The sequence below is a fragment of the Carcharhinus amblyrhynchos genome, chromosome 12, assembly GCF_965287045.1.
Source record: "Carcharhinus amblyrhynchos chromosome 12, sCarAmb.v2.hapA, whole genome shotgun sequence".
Classification (NCBI taxonomy): domain Eukaryota; kingdom Metazoa; phylum Chordata; class Chondrichthyes; order Carcharhiniformes; family Carcharhinidae; genus Carcharhinus; species Carcharhinus amblyrhynchos.
In genome coordinates, this window is record NC_137335.1 from 62,131,904 (window position 1) to 62,147,400 (window position 15,497).

Below are 15,497 nucleotides of genomic sequence, written 5' to 3' on the forward strand. Positions count from 1 at the left end.
GAGGGGTAAGAGTAAGAGGGATATTTTTGTTTCAGTATTATCTTATATATATTTAAACACAGTGCCAGGACACAGAGGCAAGTTTGCAGCCAGCCCAACTTTGCACATGACAGCATGTGCATTTGTTCTAGGGTCGTCTACCCCGATTCCTGTTTCAGCTGTGTACCCCCCTGACTGAAGGTCCAACCTGCGGATGAACGCTTATAAAAGTCAGGTTCGTCAAGCTGGGAATTCCTCCTGACTCCGCACACCAGAGTCGAGCAAAAATCTGGGCCTTTATTAAATAGTTTCTTGGGTTTCTTTGTAGAATTGGGACCAATATGCAAACATAATATTTTTGTGTTATGTAAATACTGGCAAGTAAAAGACATGGGACAGTTGCTGACAATTTGCTGGCCATATGCCTTTTCTGAGCTGATGATAAAGCAGCATCAGCAGAGACCTGGAAATATCCTGTTGGCCACGTCACCATGAAACACATGGGGTGGGGACCGGAGAATCCCGCCGGCGTAAACAGCTGGAGAATTCCAGCCAAAATGTCTAATACTAAGGGTCATGTTCTTAAGATGAGATGGGGAAAGTTCAAAGGAAATGTGAGGGGAAATATTTTACACAGAGAGTGGTAGGTGCTGGATTGCGCTGCCAGAAGTGGTGGTACAGGCAGATACAATAGGGGGGATTTAAGTGGCTTTTAGATAGGTACATGGATATACCAGGAACAGAGGGATATGGACCAAAGGCAGGCAAAAGGGATTAGTTTAATTTGACGTCATGTTCAGCACAACAGCCTGGGCCCAGGGGCCTGTTCCTGAGCTGTACTGTTCTACTAAATGTTTTTATCTTGGTCAGGTTGGGCTCCTTACAGAAAATTTATATTTTCTGGACAAGAATGAAAATTGATGCTTCCATAAGTAATTAAATGTACTAAGGTACTAATACTAATGTGTCACCAGAATATTCCATAGGTGCACTAGTGGCAGGGGTGGGCTTGCAAAAGAAATCGCAAAATGACTTGAATCAAGATCCCAAGATGGGAAAATCAATAGCACTGCCCTTCAATGTTCTGCTTTTAAATTGGGCTCGTCATGAAACACCGTCTTTTGTAGTGCTACCACATTAAGTTACAAGTCCTTTGAATGGACTACTTACAGTTTTGGTGACTTTTAATCATGTGATCTGAATCCAGCGCGTGGTAAAACTCATAAACTGAACGTCCGAGCAGTTCTTCTGGACAATATCCCATCAGTGCTGCAATTCTGGTGATACAAATGTTAAACCATCACAGTTCATAAATAAAGATTCCCTCAAGCCTCAAAAGAACTTGCTATATATTATCAATTATTTGTGAAATACAGTGAAGCATAATTAAATGTTCAAAGGGGAATCTTAAAGAGCATACGAAGGGGACAGCGTTCCGTCCAATGGAAGATGGAATATTTCCAATGAACAACATGTACAACAATTTTTGGAGAAGATGCAGCCTTTAACATAGTTGTGTTCTATAATTCAATGCATAGAATTGTTAGTACCTAGGAAGAGGGCAAGGAATAAACAGAATTAAGAGGCTGAAAAATTAACCATTAGTGTGTACAATGCATGGCAGGGTCACTAGCCAATTCATAAGTTTTGATTTTGTGCTAAGTAGCTGGGCAGAAAAAGTTCAAGACAACAAGGCATGAATCATATCCTGCACGTCTTCAACCTGACATTTATTAATAATAAATTTAGATTAAGACTTCTACTTAGGATTGGTGAAATCTGTTGATCAAAAAACATTTTTCCTTTGCTATTTTGCACTTGAAGATGAATGGAAACTAAGTCTGCCAATATCTGGGAGCAAAGCTCAGAACAGAACTGATTGAAAAAGCTTTTAATGACAAGGGTGACATCCACCAAGGATTTTGATTTTCAATCTAGGGTCAGGATCCCAACACCCAGATAATGGCTGGGTCCCAACTCCACATCAGCCTCCACATTCAGGTACCCTATTTGGGCTGGCAAGCCTGATGCACAATTAATGGCACTAAGCACTGCCAGAAGGCGGGAACTGACACTCCCTGCATTGCATCCAACAGGGATGTGCACTGCTGTGCACCACACCATATTGCTAATCTGTGATTTGCAAATCGCCTCCTGGCCTTCCTCAAACAGTTAACAAACTCCCTCAAGGGGTTTAATGGGCAGTTAATAGGAGGTGAGCAAGGTTACCAGGTCTCTCCTTCACCTCCCCCCACCATTTGAGAGTGCTATTTTCAAAGTGTGTCCACACCCATTCTTGCCCAACATCCCCTGCCCCCTGCAAACAACTGAAAATCATGGCCTGCGCTGTCCTACTTTGAAAAATTAATAACAGCAAATGATAGATTCAATAACAATCTCCTTTCTAAGGAAAGTATTATTTAAACCAATACATTTTTAATGGCCCCGTTTATAACTCAGATTTCAACACTGGTCGGGGCACCAATGGCTTTTAAGGAAGATGTTGGTACCAGAGGGACAATTACTGCTTGTGCAGAGAGGACTGTGTAGCTTGAACCTGCTGATTAATCAAGCTCTTTTACTATTCAAGCTATTAAATTTTATGAATCTCTGATTGGCATTACATGGTAATTCAAAACTTGTAAATCTCAAAGATTGAAAAACATGTTTTTGTCCTAGTATTGCAACTCTCTAATGGCTATCCTTTGTGCCAAGAGGCTGATGTTTTATACAAACTGCTTCATCTTTAAGATATTGTTAACTGTAAGTTATGCTGAACGGAAGATGATGCCATTTGATCTCCCACCAAATTCACTGTGGTGAGGCGTGTTCTAATACTTCCCAAAGATGCACCTCAAAATCAAGTTACCAGACTGCCTCAGTTTGAAATCTTTTTCTTTTCTCGCCCAAGTCACCACATGATGCCTGCGAATAAGATTTCCAATCTAGAGCTTGAAAATGGACAGTCTTAAGCTGTGATTGCACAAAGAGCTTGACACTTTTTTTTGCTGTGGTGGATTTGATCCTGGGGTCCAAGACTGGCAGATGCTCACTTCACTCTTTGTGGGTTAGAAATAGGCATTGTAGACACCAATATAGCACGTGCTCAGGCCTCAGAAGTAATGCGTGGTGTACCACAGTGGTCATTTAGGATACCTGCTTGAAAATAGCATTGGATCCATATTCTGGATGCTTACTGGCGTTATGGATGAACATTCCATATCAATTTTAAAAAGTGGAGCATTGCTGGACTCGTCATGTAAGCTCAGAGGTGCTGGGTGAAAGGAACTTGGTGAAAATTAGACGCGGGCAATTAGGACCACTGGTGCAAAACAACCCCTTCAGAGTGAGATGGTAATGAGAATATCTGGTGCAGCTGGTCCATACGCAGAGCACGGACTGGGTGGCACTGCCAAAAATTGTCTCATGACCTCACTTCAGGTGTTATTTGTGATGAATTCATTCAACAGTTCCATATTTACTTCAGAGCTTCTTACAGTAAAAAGAAAACTCTAAATGCATTGAAGGGGTCAGGGCCATTTACTAATTTGGTTTTATCATTTTAAAATATGACTGTACCTCTCATCACAATAAGTAAATTTCATATCCATGCTGTGGCGACTCAGGAATGTTTTGCTGTCCAGTGGAACATCGATGTTAGATGGATGTTGAATCGGCTCACACATCATGATTAAGCATGTCATAGGTGGCTCCTTGTATCCACACAGCGTGTGAGCTTGGCAGGCATTGTATATTTTGATGTGTCCAGTGCAGTGCAACACCTTTAACAAAGCAAAATAGAACATTTAAAACTGATTTGGACTTTTTTCCACCCCCGGTACTGACTGTGAGAATTTGGCACTATTTGGTCACCTCTTCTCCTGAAGGTATCAACTCCTTGTCGGAGAAACCTCAGGTGCAAAAGAGCCCCTTCAGAGTGAGATGGTAGTAAGAACATCTGGCACGGCTAGGCAATACCCAGAGCACGGACTGAGCAGCAGTGGCAAAAAATGTTTCATGACCTCATTCAGGTGTACAGAATTATGAGTGGCCCAGGTGGGGGAGACAGGAAAGACTGGTTTCCCCTGGGAGTGGGGTCAATTCAGTAAGAAGTCTCAAAACAGCAGGTTAAAGTCCAACAGATTTATTTGGTAGCAAAAGCCACTCGTTTTTGGGCCTCTGACGAAGGGGCAGCGTTCCGAAAGCTGGTGGCTTTTGCTACCAAATAAACCTGTTGGACTTTAACCTGGTGTTGTGAGATTTCTTACTGCGTTTACCGCAGTCCAACACCGGCATCTCCAATCATGGGGCCAACTTCCGGGGGGCATAGCTTTAAGGTGATTGGTAGAAGGATTAGAGGGGACATGAGGAAATGTTTTTCACTCAGAGTGGTGGACACCTGGACTTCATCACCTAAGTTGGTGGACGAGGCTGAAACACTCAACTCATTTAAAAGGTGCCTGCATCAGCATGTGAAGTGCTGTAAACAGCAAGGTGCAGACCAGGTGCCGGAAAGTAGGATTGTGTTTTTAGCCGGTGAAGATATGATGGGCTGAATGGTCTCTTTCCATACCATAACTTTTCTATTGTTCTGTGGCCAAGCTGAGTGAATGCACCTGCACGTCCTATCTTACACATATCACCTCCCCCCCACTCCCCACCTTTCACATTGCTCAATGCACCAGAGACCCTACCACTCAGCCAGCCCTCAGGGCTCGCCCCTGACGCTCCTTCAAAGCCAGCCTCTCACTGCCTCCACATACCTCCATCTATTCAACTGTGTTAGGTGTCACCCAAGAGCACTGCGTGGAATTCTCCCAAAAAAATTCAAAGCATCAAATTCGTCTGAAAACTGGAATAATTCATGCTATTCTTTTCAGTGGGTGTTCAGAGAAGAATCTGCCACACTCTGTGCATTGCAAAGACCACCAGCATGAATATCATGACATTTCAGGGGGGCGGTACCTCTCTCCGCTGGAGAGGCTCAAATCAGTGTGCTGAGCAGGCCACAGCGCATGTGCCGACCTATCAGTGACAAGATCAGTCAGGATCTTGTAATGACCCCGCCCCGATGGCCTTCCAATTGCTGGCCAGCTTAATCGCTGACCAGCCCCACGACCCCCTCAACGCCAGCTCGCCATTCCCCTATGTTCCAATTGCTGGCCCCCGACCATTCATGGGCCCAGCCCTGACACCCCCACCCCTTCCTTGCCCACCATGATCTCCAGCTCCAAACTCCCTTGCCCACAATCCTGATCCCCCCCCCCAGTGCCGATGCCCTTAGCAGTCTGACTGCACTCTACCACTGCACCACCACCCTTCCCCCACCAACCGACCATAAGATGCCCTCTGAACATTGACACTTAGCCCCTTGGGCAGTGGCAGGCTGGCACTGCCAGGTTGCTAATGTCCAGGGGACAACCTCCACCGCCTGACTCTCTGTGGGGCCCCAAATGTCCCCTCCCCACTTCACTCCAGCAGGGTAGAACTGCTAGCTCCTCGAATGTGGAGAGCTACTGTAATCCCTGCTGGAATGAAATACTCCAGCCGGGTGGGGGGTGCTAGATGCCAGAGACTTCAGCCCCAGGCCCACCGTTTATATTTAAATTATATTAAAATGACCATGTAACTAGTCATAGTGCCTCCCTGTCAATTTCCGGTGTGGAGCAGATGCCACCGGAAATCCAGCACTGGGAGATGCAAAATTAGCCCAGCAGGATGGCAGAATCACTGTAACTGTGTTGTAGTCAATGACATTCTGCTCTCTTTCTTCCAGGAGAAGGTCTCCCACAACAAGCGAGAAAGCCACAGGACTGGAGGGGGACCTATGCCTTCGTACCATGGGACACAGTACTAAGAGCAGTGGCATCTAGGGCAGAGGAGGCCATCTAGATCATGGTAAGTTGCTGTTTGATCACCTTCCCCATTTACTCACCTCATGCTCATCCAGAAAGGTGCCATGAATTTGAAACTGCAGATGGAATGAGTGTGAACCTCCTCATGTCCTCCCATCCCCCATTCCCATACCTTACCCTTCCCTTTGCTCTTGTGGTTTCAGAGATCCAGCAACTGCTGGCTGCCCAAGCCCTCCAGAAACAGGAGGAGAAGGGGCACATTGCCTACCTTAAAGGGGAGTTTAGGATAGGGATCCACAAGCAATTACTCAATGGATATGGGCAGACTGCAGCCTGGACAAGGGGACAGGTCAGCTTGGAAAGAGTCCAGTGGATGTATCTGTGTTGCAATGGCTACTCAATCCGTGGATATGAGTTCCTGGATGTTGGCCTGTGGGCTCAGGCTACTGCCATCCAACATTACGATTGAATACCTTAGCATTGGACCAGGAATGCAGAATCTGACAACAGTCAGCTATCTATGCTCTAGCTAATGATGAACCGTGCTGAGATGTTGACCGATAGCAGTGGCACCATGGAGTACAAACCCACTGTCCTCTCTCAGGATGACTGCATTCACACTCTTGGTGGTACCTCTCTGCCAACCAGCTCAGACTGTTCCCACCGTGTCAAGATGGTGCAGTCCGAAGCCAAGACAGTTAGGTCCGGAGGGCCTTCCCAAGGGCATCCTCTGAGGCAACCTTTCATAATTGGACATTGCATCAGCCTGGCTTCACAATGTTTATTTCAAACCCTTTGGATGCACACACGGGACTCAGCTGCGTATATTACTGCAGTTGTCTGAAGTTGTGCAGCCCCAGCAAGAACCATCCCGCTCCACCTCCCATGCTATTAACATGGAGGGGAGGCATGTCTGCATAGCAAACTTGCTGGGAGCACTGTGGAGAGATAATGAAGGAGATTGGAAGTTTCTGCTGACCACAGAAAGAGTGGGGGAATTACAAAGCCTTTGTGGGAAAGTCAGGTGATGAAGCCTTCAGAATATATTTAATCACAATTGGCATGCCTAGGCCAGGATTCTCCCAAAAATATGAAAAGTCTCCAATTTGCAGGAAAATGGGAGCAAATCACAGTAGTTTTTTTAGTGTGATTTCCAGAAAGAATCTCCGACACTCTGTGCATCACAGGATGCCTCAGCATGATTCATTCTGTAAATCTGGGGGCAGGGCCTATTCCCGCTTAAAAGGCTGGCAACATTGTGCTGAGTGTGCCACTGCACATGCGCCAATCTGTCAAGGCCATGACCGGTGCATGTACAGTGGCCCACCCCTCCTTGCCAGCCTCCAAATTGCTGGCCTTCCTGATCGCTGGCATCCTTTCAACACCCCTGATCACTGGCTTCCCGGAGCTCCGCGGGCAAGCCCCAGTGCACACCCCAGCCCAGCCAGCCCTGATCTTCCTCCACTACCTGACTTTGCCCCTCTGTCCCCCAGCAGACTTGATTCCCCTGGCAGCATCCATCCTCCCCACGCTCCACACCCCCCACCTCCCACCCTAGTGGGCAGTGTCATGGTGCCTGGTGGGCAGTACCAGTTTGCCCCTTAGGCAGTGCCAAGGTGCCAGGACACCCTTTTACACCCAACCTCATGGGCGGGATCCTCAGCGGCCACCTGTTCCCTGTTCGTGGAGAGCAGTAGTAAACCCTGCTGGAGTCAACCATTCCTTTGCTTGGGGGGAGGAGACGCTAGTGGGCCCAGAGACCCAGGAGAATCGCACCCCCCACCCCCCCATGTTTCAGTACTACTCATTCTCTGTTCCTCCCACCACCCCACCATCCAAATTGCTCCAACCGTCCTGATTGTCTCTCTTTCCTGGTTGCCCTATCAGTTTCCCTTTGACAACCTGCCTGAAGGCCGCTGGTAGCGATGCTGCAGCCCCAGATTTACAGCTTCATTGCCTTTCTCAATTCAATGAGGCTTAAGGCCCAATATTAGGTGCAGTTAAGTCCTACCCATTCAGGTTTAGGAATCAAAGCTTTTTGCTCAGTTCATGACCACAGGATTCCTTTCCACTCAACCTGCCAAAATGGATTTTTCATTTGGCAACAGTCCGCTCAAAATTATCTTTGCATCATAATCATTAAATATTACTGTCCCTTTGACCAATACTAAATACTATTTGAGAGTATATTTTCATTGATTAGAAAACGTTCTTACAGAAGAAATGAACTTTTGACCCCAAAGATTTATTGAGAAAACCACCAAATGTAGCTTACTGAATTTCTGCTTCTGGTTTCTCACCTTCCAGGTGGCAGACTTGAGGTTGACAGTTCTTCCGCGGTTTGTCACAGTACATTTCATTCTCATGAAGAAGTCACGTTCTGTGTTCATATCTCTGTGTTTCTTTCCAAAGCCTGGGGCTATAGGCAAACCAGAAGAATTAGCCCTCACAGTATTTACTTTCAACGTTGCTATCAAAAATGTCTCTTCATTTCTTTCCTCATAAACTTTTCCCTCTTTCCCCCACCCCCTCCCAACCTCAGACAAAACAGTAACAGCTCAGAAGTTGGGGGGAGTGGGGGGAGGATATAATTGTGGTTTTCAATTCAGGTTATTAGGACAGTTAGACTGTGTAGATTGTGGCTTTTTAAATTATAAGCTTCATCTGTGATTGAAGCCATTGAGCAGTTTCCTGCCAGATGGCCTAATTTAGCTGTGATTCAAGGGCTCTCTGGCATAGATAATGCTAACAAGGGCTCAGCCGCACCAGGTTCACTGGCCTTTCCATAATAATTGTATCTGCACTCCACTGAGCCGATCTTGCACTCTAACACGAGGTTGGCTACAATGACAGAGATGTTCCTTCTATATAGATATTTGAGCCAGCTCTTACCTTTCCAATTATTTGACAGCAACCCGCACTAGGAATGGTTTCCAAGTCTCAATGCGGGGTGGTGCAAAATTTTGCTATGGCCACCTTCAGGAATTATAGTCTCTGAATAGAAATGTTTTTAATGAAGCATCTGTTTGATGGTGACCCCCATCTACCATCTTAAATGTTCACTTCCACCACCAGCAGTGTGCAGTGGCAGGAGTGTGTACCATCCAAGTGATCCATTATAGTCAAGGCTTCTTCCAAACCCATAACCTCTTCCACCCTGAAGAGCAAGAGCTGCAGACACATGGAACACCACCTGCAGCAAGCTTCCCTCCAAGCCATCCAAATTGGAAATATCATTCCTTTCCTGTCTAACAGCGCTCTAGGTGTACCTACACAGATGGATTGTGGCGAATCAAAAAGAGGTCTCATCACCAGCTCCTCAAGTGCATTTAGGGATGGGCAATAATTGCTGGCTAAAGTTCCAAAGAACAAAAAAGACAAATGCTATTCTATTGAAGTCTGCTGATAGACAAGAGTGGTCAATGAGGAGCCTATAGTTGCCCTGAAAGCAGCACACAGAGCATTTCCTAAGAAAATTAGCACAGATGATTAACAGAGCAGGCTTAAAGAATGTCAGAAAGGTTATACATATTTTCCTGCCTGCAAAACATTTGAAATGCCATAAGCTAAGGCAAGAGTCCCACTGTATAGTTACTATTACTATAAATGGTTTTGCTTGTAATCTGCTGTCATCTTGGGAAGGGCTTAGCAGCTAATGCCCACATCCTGAGTATGAATAATCAAAAAAAAATGGGAATTATAAAGTTAGCTATCATTAATGAACCATTTGCCGATTTCAAAGTAATCACAGTGGTTAGCACTGCTGCTTCACAGCACCAGAGTTCAGGTCCGGTCTTGGGTGACTGTGTGAAGTTTGTGCGTTCTCCCCGTGCGTACTCCGGTTTCCTCCAATACTCCAAAGATATGCAAGTTAGGTTGATTGGCCATGCTTAAATGTTCTTTTGTGTCATGAGGATTAGCAGGGTAAACACATGTGCTTACAAGGATAGGGCCTGGGCGGAATTGTTGTCGGTGCAGACTCAATGGGCCGAATAGCTTCCTTCTGCCCTGTAGGGATTCTACGATTCTATGACAATAATTGAAGGCATCTCTTGTAACGTTAACAGCTACAATTTGTAGATGGCAATGTAAGTTGATCTTTTACTGTTTGATCCCACCGTTGAAATAAAAAAATGCCATTTTTACAGTCAGGTAGTTTCAGAAAAAGGGATACAGAAGACAGGTGTGGGCCCCAAAATCTAGGCACCTCTGTCCCCAGGCTGTGCTGCAACTGAAGCAGTTTCTAGTTAACATGCCAACACAGTGACTTTCTTGTCTTGTTCACGTCAATGTCTTTATTAAATCTGTATATTAATCGATGTGCACTTTTTAAAAATTCTAACCAATTATGCAATAATAGAGAAGAGCCATTGTTTCAACTGAAGTACAGCCTTGAACAAGTGGGCAAGCAAGATTTGACAACCTTGTTTTTGTTGCAGGAAAGCAAAGACAAATTTGGCCATTGACCTTTGAAAATGTGCCAACAAAAATGGCTCTTGTTTGAGTTGGTTTTCTGGAGTTGCATTAGCTAAAGTAATTAAGAAGAGGCTAAGTGATATTCTGCCTGAGTTCAAAACTGCCACTATGAACCAGACATGTGCTGCATGCAATAAAACTTGAAATTGAACTGAGTTTACGATTGCACTCACACACTCCACATCACTGACAACTCTGCACTAATCTCAAAGTTTCAAACTAAGGTCTCTGAATCTCAAGGAGTTTCCAAGGTTATCCACATTTTCTTCATTCAATGTCAAACTTCTATATTTTTGATTTGATATATTATCACATGCATAAGCGTACAATGAAAAGGATTGTTTCTTGCGCACTATACAGACAAAACATACGGTTCATAGAGAAGGAAACGAGAGAATGCAGAATGTAGTGTTACAGTCATAGCCAGGGTGTAGAGAAAGATCAACTTAATGCAAGGTAGGTCCATTTCTGTAAATGTGGCAATAAATTAATAAATAATGTTGAAGTATGCAAATAAAATTAATTTTTAAGCATTGATTTTGTTTGGGTAGCAGGCTTTGGCTAGAATTCTCCAACCTCCCATCAGTGGGTTTTTCGACAATGAGAGATGGTGGACCGTTCGCTAGTGGTGGGTTCTTCTGCTCCTAGCATTGTCAATGGGATTTCCCACTGTGGCTGCCCCACAGTGCCAGGAAACCCGCGAAGGGGGTGCACTGCCACTAGTGATCAGCTGGAGAATTCCAGCCTTTGTCTTTCTGGAATCCCTCAGTTACGATACTTACGGGAGGTCCTCAGGAGCAGATATGTATCTGCATGGAAAAAATTCAAAATTCTCAGAAAAAGACAAAGCATTTATGATTCATGGGGCAAAGCAATTTTGTTGCGTCACAATAGCTACATTGAGAATGAGACAGACAATGCATTGCCCAAGGCAGAATGGTTACTGGCAACCCTTCAATTTTATTCAGCAAAACAAAATAATTGGGAAGCAAGAACAGCACTTACAAATACCAGGCACAAGGTTCACTCTTTCGAATGGTAGAAGGCATCAGTTCAGCATGAATCCCCACATGTCTCAATCAGTTGATATAACAGAGACCAATAAGAACGATCGTACTTTCCCCAAAGGAAAAGGAAACATAAAGACGGGTCTGAACAAGCTGTTGACAGCAACCCATGGGGGCTTATACAAGGGGGCCAGCACATGGGATACCCGTGTGATCCACAGTATATGGAGCCAGCAGAAAAGGCATAAATAGTAGTAGAATAAAAAGATTCAAATTCCAACAATATTTCTTACCATTCTTTACAGTCAAATTTTCTCTGATCTCCTCATGGTCACATGGATGTGTGAAATCAAAAATGCTGTGTCCAGTCAACTCCACCTGTTGCCAAACAAATCCTGGGATGTCACTGATAAACTGTGGAATTACACTTAATTTAACATGTTAAAATAAAACTTGTGCTCAGAACAAGGAATGATCATATTGAAGATTTAATTACCTGTCATTTTTGTGTGTGTTAAGTAGCAAGTTGATTCAATGATGTTTTGAACCTCCTTATATTCACTCACCTTAAAGCAAACCCTCTGCTACACCAGGTACTCATTGTCGCTCTATCCTTTTTGAAAGAAATTAACTGCACAAGTGCTCAATATGTCGGTTTTTACTTGGAATTGAAACTGGTGCATTTGTTTTCCCCTAGGACACTTCTATGCTTGCAAAGGTAGTTTCGATTCCTGTTGTCTCACGGGCCAGAGTTTCCTCATAGCTACCACTGATGCCCTGCTGAAAGATCGGTGTGAAGGCACGGTTTCTACTGCACTTCTGAACCAAACTGTGGCATGAAAGTGGGAGGAACTCCAAGGAAACTTTCAACTTATAATTGCAACAAGGAACATCACTACATCTCATTATAATCTACCTGTGCTGCCTCAATCAAGACCATTTTAAGATAAATTCACATTGGACCAGATTTAAAGGGCGGGGCGAACACGCAATGGTGGGAGAGGTGTTAGTGGTGAACTGTTAGCTGTTGGTGTCATTACTGCTCTGAAACCAACTATGACTTCATGGCAAGTGCTAATTAACACAGATATCCTGAGATTGTGATCTGTTACTCAAAGATCTGGCACAAAGGTTCCCAGAGCTGGCAACCACTGAACTTAGTGATGAATAAAATTTGATTAACTGCAAAACTGACCCTGAAAAAATAATCTTATAATTGTAGAGTGCTGTTAAATGATGAGTTAATGGAAGTTCTAATTGATTTTAAAAAATTTTTAATATTTCAAGTTCCACCTGCAGCCCAGATCCATTTCTCACTTTAAATTAAAGATTTTGCCCCACGCAAAAACATGTCAGAAGTGAATTTATTCTAGTGCTATCAGTTTCTGATTTGGAAGAGTGTGGTCTCTGAAAATTCTTTAATGTGATTTACTGCTTTTCCATTCTTTCATGGGTTGTGGACATCCCTATTTGCCCTTGAGAAGATGGTGGGGTGCCACCACTTTGAATTGCTGAGATCCATCTGGTATCTATAGCAATTTGGTTTGAGTGAGTGGCTTGTGAGGCCATTTCAGAGGGCAGTTAAAAGTAAACCACATTTCTGTGGGTCTGGAGGTACAAGTAAGCCAGAGCAGGTAAGGATTTATGTCCCTGAAGGACATTATTGAATCAGATGGGCCTTTACAACACTAGAAGATAGTTACATGCCGCCACTACTGGGACCAGCTTTCAGTTCCAAATTTATTAATCTGGGCAGTCATTGCTGCTCCACATTGTGGATGCTTGCTAAAGAAGAGTGCAATCAGTGGCTGCGCCACTGCAGGATACTAGGACTGAGATTCTCACACTAACGCTGAAAACCTCTGATCTCGCCCGTGGTTGGGATTCTCCAATGCTGCTGCAGTTAATGGAGTTTTGGCTGAGAGCCAAATTCTCCATTCTTGCTGGCAGTGACATGGACAAGGACTGGATTGAAGAATCCCACCCTAGATCTCTTAGTGAGACTTAATCTGGTCAGTGACGAAAACCCTTCCTTTGCTGCTGACTGCAAAATCCAATATATCCACTTGACAGAATCCTGTGTCTCAGAATGTCAGAACATCATGACATGCACTGGAAACTCCCCCACCTTGAGACTGATCCCTGCAGCCTTGTCGACAGATAAAATGTGTGTCTTACTAGTTGTTTACAATGGAGATTCTGTCTTTCTCCAAAAGTTGCTACAAATGCAGAAACACAAGATTGTCTTGTATTTGAAAGGAACTAATCTCCTTAACCTGGTCAGCGCAAGAGTGCCATTTATTTACATTCTTCTACTTACTGCTAAAATTCCTCAAGGATCAGGAATAACAGCTGAATGTAGCAGATGGAATCTTGAGGGGGAAGGACTGGGTGGAGGGCGGGTGTGTATCTACAGGGAGTTTTTCACTTATCCCTTGTAAATTCGGGGAAAAGGCTGTAGTAATCCCAAGAAAATGTCATAAACCACTATAGAAATAAATCCCCTTGATGTTTAACAGGTAACCTTAGTCAGTCTTATTATTTTCTTGAAAGTATTTATTAGTGTCACAAGTAGGCTTATATTAACATTGCAATGATCACTGTAAAAATCCCCTAGTTGCCACACTCCAGTGCCTGTTCAGGTACACTGAGGGAGAATTTAGCATGGCCAATGTACCTAACCAGCACATCTTTCGGACGCACTACTGCACTTTTGTGGCAGATTGACATTTGCCCGTTACTTGCTGCGTTAATTCCATCAACACGATGCTTATAAATGCAACAACATAGAATATATAACCTGATAATAAATAATATGCATATTGTCGACATGGGTAACAATAGGGCTAAGTATATTAATTTCCAATCAATTCCATTGAGGAGTACACAAGCTGTTAAAACTGAATAATAGACTCAAACCTCAATTTTCAATTAATGTATTAAAAGATGGCCAATTTTGTTAGTGTTGCACTCACCTGTGTAAGTCCCATGTACTTGCTAATATTTTCTGATAGGAAAATGATATCTCCATCCTGTGTGGCCATCATGATAAATCCTTCCAGGGCTTTAAGGTACAAAGCATCCATCTGCTTTTCAGTTTCAGTTTCAGTCTCTGGCCCTCCTGTAATAAATAATACTCTGTATGTAAAACTATTAGAGTGTTCCTTTGTGCATTTTATGCACTTAAAGGCTGTGCTGGGCAAAGATACATTGTTCCACAATTTATAATTGACCTCAGAGACTAGAGAAATAGCAACAATCCACCAATCACAGAAGCAGAAATTGGATCAACTAATCAAGTTGCTGAAAATTGTTTTTAAAACGCTCTCCTGTCATTAAAGTCAAAGGAAATATTTGGGTTTGCGCACCAAGTTGGAGTTTGAGGTCCATTTACATGGTGTGAGAGTGAAGTGTAGGCTGCCTTGATAACCTAACTCACCTCCCGACTCCCCAAAGCCTGCCAACCATCTACAACGCACAAGTCAGGAATGTGATGGCAAATTCCCCACTTGCCTAGGTGGGTGCAGATCCAACAACACTCGAGAAGTTCAACACCATCCAGGCCAAAGCAGCCTGCTTGACTGGCACTACATTGTCAGACACAATTTTCTCCAGGAACCCAGCAGCAACAAAATTATGCAAAGTATCTAGTTTTGCTAGCTGTCCTTTGATTTATCAGAAACTCCACATCCCACTTTGAATGGCCAGCTATCATAATGAATAGTTAATGCCCTTCAAATGCTGAAAAATCAACGTCCAGCCTCTGCCACACTCTAGCTGGCCATTTCCATGGTTACAAAGGTACTAACTGTTGCTTCTTTTTCACAACCTGGCATGCTCTACACTGCTGCACTCCATCTTCTATGTCCTTATCTAATGCTGGCCAAAGATAGCTTCATGTTGGACTCCTTGTCAAGCTCACACCTGAGTGCTGAAGGTCACACAGTCAACTGCAATCTGCCCCTTTTAGGAATTAAAACCCTGGCTTCTACATAGAACAATCTTTACCAATGGACACCTTGTTCTTATGCATAAATATGCCTAATTTCTAAATCCAATATCTGTGTTGGCATCCCTTTGTGATATACCATGCCAATAGAGGGTCTCTGTGAGTTGTTGGACGAATGTCATTTGCTGTGACTGGCAACTCATCTACATGTGAAAACATACATCTTCCCTG

At 43.9% G+C, this 15,497-nt stretch overlaps 1 protein-coding gene and 1 long non-coding RNA gene across 3 annotated transcripts in view; one reads left to right on the forward strand and one right to left on the reverse strand.

Annotated features, from left to right (window-relative positions):
- Window positions 1-12,724, forward strand: part of LOC145351034 (uncharacterized) — a 137,672-nt gene extending 124,948 nt beyond the window's left edge. Inside the window, exons 2-3 of the long non-coding RNA XR_013888299.1 lie at window positions 5,756-5,877; window positions 12,015-12,724. This is a non-coding gene — a long non-coding RNA (uncharacterized LOC145351034). The remainder of the gene's footprint in view (window positions 1-5,755; window positions 5,878-12,014) is intronic.
- LOC145351033 (endothelial PAS domain-containing protein 1-like) overlaps window positions 1-15,497 on the reverse strand; it is a 153,330-nt gene that overhangs the window by 31,323 nt on the left and 106,510 nt on the right. For both annotated transcript variants that reach the window (XM_080200632.1, XM_080200631.1), the window contains exons 3-7: window positions 14,293-14,438; window positions 11,611-11,695; window positions 8,135-8,253; window positions 3,559-3,761; window positions 1,150-1,256 (exon numbers count right to left, since the gene is read on the reverse strand). In XM_080200632.1, coding sequence (XP_080056758.1) covers window positions 1,150-1,256; window positions 3,559-3,761; window positions 8,135-8,253; window positions 11,611-11,695; window positions 14,293-14,438 — 660 coding nt within the window. The remainder of the gene's footprint in view (window positions 1-1,149; window positions 1,257-3,558; window positions 3,762-8,134; window positions 8,254-11,610; window positions 11,696-14,292; window positions 14,439-15,497) is intronic.